Consider the following 11,245-nt stretch of genomic DNA (forward strand, 5'->3'; position numbering starts at 1 on the left):
CCGCAGCCCACTGCTCCTTAATAACTAAGGATGGGTTAAATGCAGAGAACTAATTTCCCCTTGGGGATTAATAAAAGTGTATATTCTATTCTATATATGTATATGTATAAATATATATGTGTGTATATTGAAGAGGAGCTCACAGATGAAGAGGAACTCCCAGTGTGACGTCACAGCTGTCAGCTGACTTCAGACTCTTCCTCTCCTCTCTTTCACAATCAAAACATCTGCGGCACACACAGACACACACGCGCGCGCGTGCACCTCCTCCTGCTCCTCCTCCTGCTCCTCCTCCTCCTGCTCCTCCTCAATATCATCATCATCATCATCATCATCATCAGGCTTTCCGTGCACGTGTCAGTTTACCTGTGTCTGCTGGCGGCGCGAGCTCCGTGCGCGCTCCCGCTGGTGTACAGGCTGTAGGAGGGTCTCTGCGGGAACGCGCTCTTGGCTCGCGCGCCGGTCCAGAGCGCGAGCAACAGCAGCAGCAGCAGCGGCGCCATCCCGCGGATCGATACACGACCAATACAGGTGATCGGCCCGATCAGGAGGCGATCAGCTGCTCACTTGGCGGGAAAAACTCCCGTCGCCATGGACACCGGCAACGTTTCCAAAAAGTTCCCCGTCCTACCGGCCCATGGTCCGGATCCGAACCCCCAGAAACCAGACCCGAGGCAGAGTCCTGGTCCGCTCATTCACCTTTAATCCGGATCAGTCCGGTTAGTCCGGGTCAGTCCGGTTAGTCCGGGTCAGTCCGGTTAGTCCGCCCGGAGCTGCTCCATCAGAACCTTCGTGGGAAACAAAGAGAAGAAGAACCGTTGCGACAGACTGACCCCAGACCAGCTGCTCCTCCTCTTCATCACCGCCCCCCAGCTGGCCCCGCCCCCCGAGAGAAACCAGACACGTGCCGCGCCACGCCCACACCTGCGCGTGCCAAGCCCGGATCACAAGAAAGGATCAATATGTTTATTATAATACAGGTTATAGTAAAACTATAACTAATTATAACTAATACAACTATAACTAATACAACTAATAAAACTATGAATAATAAAGCTAATAAAACTATAAGTAATATCACTCTAAGAAGTGAAACAATGTTTACGTTATGTTTCATAACTGTGTCTTGTTATAAATAATATATACACTACCGTTCAAAAGTTTGGGATCACCCAGAAAATTTCGTGTCTTCCATGAAAAATCACACTTTTATTTATCAAATGAATATAAAATATAGTCAAGACATTGACAAGGTTAGAAATAATGATTAATATTTGAAGTATTAATTTTGTTCTACAAACTTCAAGCTCAAAGGAAGGCCAGTTTATATCACCAGCATAACTGTTTTCAGCTGTGCTAACATAATTGCAAGGGTTTTCTAATCAGACATTAGTCTTCTAAGGCGATGATCAAACACAATGTACCATTAGAACACTGGAGTGATCGTTGATGGAAATGGGCCTCTATACACCTCTGGAGATATTTCATTAGAAACCAGACGTTTCACCTAGAATAGTCATTTACCACATTAACAATGTAGAGAGGGTATTTATGATTAATTTAATGTTATCTTTATTGAAAAAACAGTGCTTTTCTTTGAAAAATAAAGTCATTTCTAAGTGATCCCAAACTTTTGAACGGTAGTGTATATATATATATATTATAATATTATATATATATTATATATATTATATATATATGTTATATTATATATATTAGTGCTGTGAAAAATAACGCGTTAACGCGTTATGATTAAATTACAGGATTAATTAGATAATTTTTTTTACCGCATTTAACGCATGCGCAGAATGAGCTTCCAATCCGTCTGTTGTTGGTCGTCTCTCCAGCAGCGTGTCATTCTGTCTCTAGTGTCGCGTTAACACGACTCCCATCTCCGTCTCGCGCGCCGCATCGTTTCACAGCCCTAATATATATATATCATATGTATATATTATATGTATTATATATATTATATAACAACATGCAGGTGAACTAAATATTAATAAACTGATCTTCAAACTTTTATTATTAAACATTTAAAGATTTATTGTTGTCACCTTGAAATGTTTAAATGGCGAAGAAGAAAAAAAAACATCCTGAAGATAAAGAGGATTAAAAATAACCACAAGACCTTCAACACACACACACACACACACACACACACACACACACACACACACACACACACACACACACACACACACACACACACACACACACAAACACACACAAACATCCACACACATCCACACACACACAGCTCTGTGGTGTGTTTGATTTGTGTCCCTGGACCTCCTCTCTGGGTGGAGCTACACATCAGGCTCAGGTTCAGGTGGTAGTTCAGGTCGTGGTTCAGGTTCAGGGTCAGGTGGTGGTTCAGGGTCAGGTTCAGGTGGTGGTTCAGGTGGTGGTTCAGGTTCAGGGTCAGGTGGTGGTTCAGGGTCAGGTTCAGGTGGTGGTTCAGGTGGTGGTTCAGGTGGTGGTTCAGGTGGTGGTTCAGGGTCAGGGTCAGGTGGTGGTTCAGGGTCAGGTTCAGGTGGTGGTTCAGGTGGTGGTTCAGGTGGTGGTTCAGGTGGTGGTTCAGGGTCAGGGTCAGGTGGTGGTTCAGGTGGTGGTTCAGGTGGTGGTTCTGGTGGTGATTCAGGTGGTGGTTCAGGTGGTGGTTCAGGGTCAGGTTCAGGTGGTGGTTCAGATGGTGGTTCAGGTGGTGGTTCAGGGTCAGGGTCAGGTTCAGGTGGTGGTTCAGGTGGTGGTTCAGGTGGTGGTTCAGGGTCAGGTTCAGGTGGTGGTTCAGGTGGTGGTTTTGGTGGTGGTTCAGGTGGTGGTTTTGGTGGTGGTTCAGGTGGTGGTTCAGGGTCAGGTTCAGGTGGTGGTTTTGGTGGTGGTTTTGGTGGTGGTTCAGGTGGTGGTTTTGGTGGTGGTTCAGGTGGTGGTTCAGGTGGTGGTTCAGGGTCAGGTTCAGGTGGTGGTTCAGGTGGTGGTTTTGGTGGTGGTTCAGGTGGTGGTTCAGGTGGTGGTTCAGGGTCAGGTTCAGGTGGTGGTTCAGGTGGTGGTTTTGGTGGTGGTTCAGGTGGTGGTTTTGGTGGTGGTTCAGGTGGTGGTTCAGGTGGTGGTTCAGGGTCAGGTTCAGGTGGTGGTTTTGGTGGTGGTTCAGGTGGTAGTTCAGGGTCAGGTTCAGGTGGTGGTTTTGGTGGTGGTTCAGGTGGTGGTTCAGGTGGTGGTTCAGGGTCAGGTTCAGGTGGTGGTTTTGGTGGTGGTTTTGGTGGTGGTTCAGGTGGTGGTTCAGGTGGTGGTTCAGGGTCAGGTTCAGGTGGTGGTTTTGGTGGTGGTTTTGGTGGTGGTTCAGGTGGTGGTTCAGGGTCAGGTTCAGGTGGTGGTTTTGGTGGTGGTTCAGGTGGTGGTTCAGGTGGTGGTTCAGGGTCAGGTTCAGGTGGTGGTTTTGGTGGTGGTTTTGGTGGTGGTTCAGGTGGTGGTTCAGGTGGTGGTTCAGGGTCAGGTTCAGGTGGTGGTTTTGGTGGTGGTTTTGGTGGTGGTTCAGGTGGTGGTTCAGGTGGTAGTTCAGGGTCAGGTTCAGGTGGTGGTTCAGGTGGTGGTTTTGGTGGTGGTTCAGGTGGTGGTTTTGGTGGTGGTTCAGGTGGTGGTTCAGGTGGTGGTTCAGGGTCAGGTTCAGGTGGTGGTTTTGGTGGTGGTTCAGGTGGTAGTTCAGGGTCAGGTTCAGGTGGTGGTTTTGGTGGTGGTTCAGGTGGTGGTTCAGGTGGTAGTTCAGGGTCAGGTTCAGGTGGTGGTTTTGGTGGTGGTTCAGGGTCAGGTTCAGGTGGTGGTTTTGGTGGTGGTTTTGGTGGTGGTTCAGGTGGTGGTTCAGGTGGTGGTTCAGGGTCAGGTTCAGGTGGTGGTTTTGGTGGTGGTTTTGGTGGTGGTTCAGGTGGTGGTTCAGGTGGTGGTTCAGGGTCAGGTTCAGGTGGTGGTTTTGGTGGTGGTTTTGGTGGTGGTTCAGGTGGTGGTTCAGGTGGTGGTTCAGGTGGTGGTTCAGGGTCAGGTTCAGGTGGTGGTTTTGGTGGTGGTTTTGGTGGTGGTTCAGGTGGTGGTTCAGGTGGTAGTTCAGGGTCAGGTTCAGGTGGTGGTTTTGGTTCAACGGTCCTGCTTCTGGACCAGGATCATTGGGGGTTGGGGGGTTAACGTGGACTGAGTGGATGAGATCACTGTTAACATTCCTGACGTTAATGTAAACAACGGACCCTGAACGCAGCGCCACGGGTTGAGTGCCGATAATGACTGAAACCATCTGTCATTGAACACAACCGACACACTGAGGACCAACCGGCCTTCAATGGTGGACCTGCTGGACCGGTTCTCCCTATGGTGACCCACAGCGACCCTTTAAGGGGTCACCTTGAGGCCTGGAGGCCCCGCCCCCTCCTCCCCCACCTGTCCGTGCTGCAGGGGTCACCCTGAGGCCTGGAGGCCCCGCCCCCTCCTCCCCCACCTGTCCGTGCTGCAGGGGTCACCCTGAGGCCTGGAGGCCCCGCCCCCTCCACCTCCTGTCCGTGCTGCAGGGGTCACCCTGAGACCTGGAGGCCCCGCCCCCTCCTCCCCCACCTGTCCGTGCTGCAGGGGTCACCCTGAGACCTGGAGGCCCCGCCCCCTCCTCCCCCACCTGTCCGTGCTGCAGGGGTCACCCTGAGGCCTGGAGGCCCCGCCCCCTCCTCCCCCACCTGTCCGTGCTGCAGGGGTCACCCTGAGGCCTGGAGGTCCCGCCCCCTCCTCCCCCACCTGTCCGTGCTGCAGGGGTCACCCTGAGGCCTGGAGGCCCCGCCCCCTCCTCCCCCACCTGTCCGTGCTGCAGGGGTCACCTGGGCCACGGAGCTCCATGTCCTGCTCATTCCAATAAAGACCTTTAAGGTGCGGCTGTAAAACCACAGAAGAAGTCCCGAGGGTCAAAGGTCACAAAGGAAGGAATTCAAGATGAGGAAAGCCTTCTGGTGGTGTGGTGGTTAGGGTGGTGTTGTGGTTAGGGTGGTGGTGTGGTGGTTAGGGTGGTGGTGTGGTGTTGTGGTTAGGGTGGTGGTGTGGTTAGGGTGGTGGTGTGGTGTTGTGGTTAGGGTGGTGTGGTGGTTAGGGTGGTGTTGTGGTTATGGTGGTGTTGTGGTTAGGGTGGTGGTGTGTTGTGGTTGGGGTGGTGTTGTGGTTAGGGTGGTGTTGTGGTTAGGGTGGTGTTGTGGTTAGGGTGGTGTTGTGGTTAGGGTGGTGTTGTGGTTAGGGTGGTGTTGTGGTTAGGGTGGTGTGTGGTGTTGTGGTTAGGGTGGTGTTGTGGTTATGGTGTTGGTGTGGTTAGGGTGGTGTTGTGGTTAGGGTGGTGTTGTGGTTAGGGTGGTGTTGTGGTTAGGGTGGTGGTGTGGTGTTGTGGTTAGGGTGGTGGTGTGGTTAGGGTGGTGTTGTGGTTAGGGTGTTGTTGTTGTGTTGTGGTTAGGGTGGTGTGGTGGTTAGGGTGTTGGTGTGGTTAGGGTGGTGTTGTGGTTAGGGTGTTGGTGTGGTTAGGGTGGTGTTGTGGTTATGGTGTTGGTGTGGTTAGGGTGGTGTTGTGGTTAGGGTGGTGGTGTGGTTAGGGTGGTGTGGTGGTTAGGGTGGTGGTGTGGTGTTGTGGTTAGGGTGGTGGTGTGGTTAGGGTGGTGTGGTGGTTAGGGTGGTGGTGTGGTTAGGGTGGTGGTGTGGTGTTGTGGTTAGGGTGGTGTTGTGGTTAGGGTGATGTTGTGGTGTTGTGGTTAGGGTGGTGTTGTGTTTAGGGTGGTGGTGTGGTGTTGTGGTTAGGGTGGTGTTGTGGTTAGGGTGGTGGTGTGGTTAGGGTGGTGTTGTGGTTGGGGTGGTGGTGTGGTTAGGGTGGTGGTGTGGTTAGGGTGGTGTTGTTGTGTTGTGGTTAGGGTGGTGTGGTGGTTAGGGTGGTGTTGTGGTTAGGGTGTTGGTGTGGTGGTTAGGGTGGTTAGGGTGGTGTTGTGGTTAGGGTGGTGGTGTGGTTAGGGTGGTGTTGTGGTTGGGGTGGTGGTGTGGTTAGGGTGGTGTTGTTGTGTTGTGGTTAGGGTGGTGTGGTGGTTAGGGTGGTGTTGTGGTTAGGGTGTTGGTGTGGTGGTTAGGGTGGTGGTGTTGTGGTTAGGGTGGTGGTGTGGTTAGGGTGGTGTTGTGGTTGGGGTGGTGGTGTGGTTAGGGTGGTGGTGTGGTTAGGGTGGTGTTGTTGTGTTGTGGTTAGGGTGGTGTGGTGGTTAGGGTGGTGTTGTGGTTAGGGTGGTGGTGTGGTTAGGGTGGTGGTGTGGTGTTGTGGTTAGGGTGGTGTTGTGGTTAGGGTGATGTTGTGGTTAGGGTGGTGGTGTGGTGTTGTGGTTAGGGTGGTGTTGTGGTTAGGGTGGTGGTGTGGTTAGGGTGGTGGTGTGGTGGTTAGGGTGGTGGTGTGGTGTTGTGGTTAGGGTGGTGGTGTGGTGTTGTGGTTAGGGTGGTGTTGTGGTTAGGGTGGTGGTGTGGTTAGGGTGGTGTTGTGGTTAGGGTGGTGGTGTGGTGGTTAGGGTGGTGGTGTGGTGTTGTGGTTAGGGTGGTGTTGTGGTTAGGGTGGTGGTGTGGTTAGGGTGGTGTTGTGGTTAGGGTGGTGTTGTGGTTAGGGTGGTGGTGTGGTGGTTAGGGTGGTGGTGTGGTGTTGTGGTTAGGGTGGTGTTGTGGTTAGGGTGTTGGTGTGGTTAGGGTGGTGGTGTGGTGTTGTGGTTAGGGTGGTGTTGTGGTTAGGGTGTTGGTGTGGTTATGGTAGTGGTGTGGTTAGGGTGGTGGTGTGGTGTGGTGGTTAGGGTGGTGGTGTGGTTAGGGTGGTGGTGTGGTGTGGTGGTTAGGGTGGTGGTGTGGTTAGGGTGGTGTTGTTGTGTTGTGGTTAGGGTGGTGTGGTGGTTAGGGTGGTGTTGTGGTTAGGGTGGTGTTGTTGTGTTGTGGTTAGGATGGTGTGGTGGTTAGGGTGGTGTTGTTGTGTTGTGGTTAGGATGGTGTGGTGGTTAGGGTGGTGTGGTGTGGTGGTTAGGGTGGTGTTGTGGTTAGGGTGGTGTTGTGGTTAGTGTTGTTGTGTTGTGGTTAGGGTGGTGTGGTGGTTAGGGTGGTGTTGTGGTTAGGGTGGTGTTGTTGTGTTGTGGTTAGGGTGGTGTGGTGGTTAGGGTGGTGTTGTGGTTAGGGTGGTGTTGTGGTTAGGGTGGTGTTGTTGTGTTGTGGTTAGGATGGTGTGGTGGTCCTGTTGGATTCAGCTGGTCACAGTTTCTGTTACTGAGTGTAGAAGTTGAACATCCTCCTCTGCTCGGCCCCAGGCAGCTGGAAGTCATTACGGCCCCCCCCTCCTCCCCCTCCCCCCCTCCCCCGGCCCCTCCTCCCCCTCCTTCTCCTCCTCCTCCTCCCCGGCCACTCCTCCCCTCCTTCTCCTTCTCCTCCTCCTCCTCCTCCCCCTCCTCCTCCTCCTCCTCCTCCTCCTCCCTCTCCCCCTTCCTCCTCCCTCCTCCCCCTTCCTCCCCCTCCTCCCTCCTCCTCCTCCTCCTCCGGCCGCTCCCCCTTCTGACTATGTTTCCCTTTATAAATCTATTCAGGACTCCGAGCCAGAACCCTCTGAGCCAACTGTGTCAACTTTAACCACCATGTTTACTGGAGAGGAGAACTCAAGAGAACCCTCAGAGCCTGCTGAGAGAACACAGAGAACACAGAACACAGAGAACACAGAGAACACAGAAAGAACACAGAACACAGAGCACAGAGAACACAGAGAACACAAACACAGAGAACACAGAGATAACACAGAACACAGAGAGAACACAGAGAACACAAAGAACACAGAGAGAACAGAACACAGAGAGAACACAGAGAACACAAAGAACACAGAGAGAACACAGAGAACACAAAGAACACAGAGAGAACAGAACACAGAGAGAACACAGAGAACACAAAGAACACAGAGAGAACAGAACACAGAGAGAACACAGAGAACACAAAGAACACAGAGAGAACACAGAGAACACAAAGAACACAGAGAGAACAGAACACAGAGAGAACACAGAACACAGAGAACACAGAACACAGAGAACACAAAGAACACAGAGAGAACAGAGAACACAGAACACAGAGAACACAGAACACAGAGAACACGTCTCCTCGTGTCCTCGTCTCCTCGTGTCCTCGTCTCCTCTTCTCCTCGTCTCCTCGTGTCCTCGTCTCCTCGTGTCCTCGTGTCCTCGTCTCCTCGTGTCCTCGTCTCCTAGTGTCCTCGTGTCCTCGTGTCCTCGTGTCCTCGTCTCCTCTTCTCCTCGTCTCCTCGTGTCCTCGCCTCCTCGTGTCCTCGTGTCCTCGTCTCCTCGTGTCCTCGTGTCCTTGTCTCCTCGTGTCCTCGTCTCCTCGTGTCCTCGTGTCCTCGTCTCCTCGTGTCCTCGTCTCCTCGTCTCCTCGTGTCCTCGTGTCCTCGTGTCCTCGTGTCCTCGTCTCCTCGTGTCCTCGTGTCCTCATCTCCTCGTGTCCTTGTGTCCTCGTCTCCTCGTGTCCTGGAGCAGCTCATAAACAGTGGGATGGTTCCAGGTTTCTGGTCCTCGTGTCGGCAGCGTTCCTGATTATATGAGAGGAACCTCCAGCGGAGAACCAGTAAAACCTGCAGCGCCACAACAGGAAGCTGCAGTCAGACCCAGGACAGGATACTGGTCCAGGACCAGGAGACCAGGACCATATACTGGTCCAGGACCAGGAGACCAGATACTGGTCCAAGACCCAGAGACCAGAACCAGCTTGAACTGGAAACTGAAGAGCAGAAGAGGAACGGAGCAGCTGATCCACATGAAGGTTAAAGTAAACAGGAAGACACAACGAGGCCTCGGCAGGTCAGTGAACGCAGCGCGGCCGTCAACACAACGAGGCCTCGGCAGGTCAGTGAACGCAGCGCGGCCGTCAACACAACGAGGCCTCGGCAGGTCAGTGAACGCAGCGCGGCCGTCAACACAACGAGGCCTCGGCAGGTCAGTGAACGCAGCGCGGCCGTCAACACAACGAGGCCTCGGCAGGTCAGTGAACGCAGCGCGGCCGTCAACACGACGAGGCCTCGGCAGGTCAGTGAACGCAGCGCGGCCGTCAACACAACGAGGCCTCGGCAGGTCAGTGAACGCAGCGCGGCCGTCAACACAACGAGGCCTCGGCAGGTCAGTGAACGCAGCGCGGCCGTCAACACAACGAGGCCTCGGCAGGTCAGTGAACGCAGCACGGCCGTGAACACAACGAGGCCTCGGCAGGTCAGTGAACGCAGCGCGGCCGTCAACACAACGAGGCCTCGGCAGGTCAGTGAACGCAGCGCGGCCGTCAACACAACGAGGCCTCGGCAGGTCAGTGAACGCAGCGCGGCCGTCAACACAACGAGGCCTCGGCAGGTCAGTGAACGCAGCGCGGCCGTCAACACAACGAGGCCTCGGCAGGTCAGTGAACGCAGCGCGGCCGTGAACACAACGAGGCCTCGGCAGGTCAGTGAACGCAGCGCGGCCGTCAACACGACGAGGCCTCGGCAGGTCAGTGAACGCAGCGCGGCCGTCAACACGACGAGGCCCGTTGGATTAAAACGTGTCCTTTGTCCAAACTGACCTTCACTCAACGGTCACGATAACGCTCCGACGCACGCCGATGACCTGCAGAGATGTGACGACCTCACTTCCTGTGACGGGTCCTCACTTCCTGTCACCTCTGAGAAGGAACAAGGAGGCACCGACATGTTGTCAAGTTATCTATGAATCATTTGTTTCTGTGGAGACGGGACGGGCTGAAGTCTAACCCAGAGGAAGCTGCAACCCTGAGACCGATTATTATGGTCTGTCATGTACAAAGACAGTAGAGACAGTAGAGACAGTAGAGTCTTAAATCAGCAGCTCTAGACATTTGGTGAATCCAGCGACTGATCATCAGAGCCGCGTGTTCGTTCCCCCATGTCTTCATAACTACGCTGGCTATCGGACATGAGGGACGGCGGCTGGTGGGGAGCAGTGCCCGGCGTCCCCGAAGCATCCGGTGGAGTCGTCTCCCAGAGGTGTGACTGACAACCTGTTGACCCCAGGTCTCCTGATTGGTCGTTCCCTTCACCTGTGTCCAATCACCTGCCACATATGAACCCTGCCTCCCTGGTCCTGGAGCCCAGGAGGTTTTGAGGCGTTTCCTTAATGGACTGACTCCTGTGTATGACCTTTGTATGACCTTTGAGCCTGGTAAAATAATATTATTGATCAATGTCATTGTTCTAACTGATCTTTGATTGTTTCCATCTCTGAAATAGTCAGAAAACAAATGTATATAATCAACACATATCTGAGATCTTTAATATTTTCTACAATAGAAATGAATGACGCCACACTTACACTAGACACTAACTTATGTATAATATACATTATTTTATTTGGTTGTTGATTCATATATTAGTAGTCAGCTTTAGTTTGTGTTTTATGTACAAGTACTTCATTTAATCAGGACAGCTCTAAACCCTCGAATGGTTCAGAGGAATCCATCAACCTGAGAAGCCTTCTGCACCAGGACACAGTCAGCAGCCAATCACAAGATGTCCTGTTGTCATGTGACCCACATCATCTCTGGTCAAACACGGCTCTCCTTCTGGATCTGATCCCCTCCCTCGGTGCTTCATATGTTGGTGGTGGAGTGCGTGGTGGAGAAGTTCTCCATGCGTAGAGGGACCATCTTGCCCGTGGACGGCGGCGGGTACAGGAAGCAGGTGAAGACCTGACGGCACGCATTGCGGAAGTTCTGGGACAGGAAGGCGTAGAGGACGGGGTTGACGCAGGAGTTCCCATACGAGAGGCAGTGGGAGACGATGCGGAAGGCGAAGGTGGCCTCGTTCAGGGGGAAGCTGCCGAACTCCACCCACATGGCGATGATGTGGTGGGGCATCCAGCAGATGGTGAAGGCGGTGACGACCAGGAGGACAGTCTGAGCGGTCTGCAGGACGGAGGAGAAGAAACATCGAAATGCAGTCAGGACACTCCCACATACAGTCAGGACACTAACTCATACCATCAGGACACTCCCTCATACCATCAGGACACTCCCACATACAGTCAGGACACTCCCACATACAGTCAGGACACTCCCTCATACCATCAGGACACTCCCACATACAGTCAGGACACTCCCTCATACCATCAGGACACTCCCACATACAGTCAGGACACTCCCTCATACAGTCAGGACACTCCCTCATACCATCAGGACA

General features: G+C 53.1%; 1 protein-coding gene across 2 annotated transcripts in view; it reads right to left on the reverse strand.

Moving 5' to 3' along the window:
* LOC130192166 (EMILIN-1-A-like) overlaps positions 1–803 on the reverse strand; it is a 16,228-nt gene extending 15,425 nt beyond the window's left edge. For both annotated transcript variants that reach the window (XM_056411929.1, XM_056411928.1), the window contains exon 1: positions 367–803. In XM_056411929.1, coding sequence (XP_056267904.1) covers positions 367–503 — 137 coding nt within the window. In that variant the 5' untranslated portion in view covers positions 504–803. The remainder of the gene's footprint in view (positions 1–366) is intronic.
* Between the last annotated feature and the right edge of the window lie 10,442 nt (positions 804–11,245).

The sequence above is a fragment of the Pseudoliparis swirei genome, chromosome 4, assembly GCF_029220125.1.
Source record: "Pseudoliparis swirei isolate HS2019 ecotype Mariana Trench chromosome 4, NWPU_hadal_v1, whole genome shotgun sequence".
Taxonomy (NCBI): domain Eukaryota; kingdom Metazoa; phylum Chordata; class Actinopteri; order Perciformes; family Liparidae; genus Pseudoliparis; species Pseudoliparis swirei.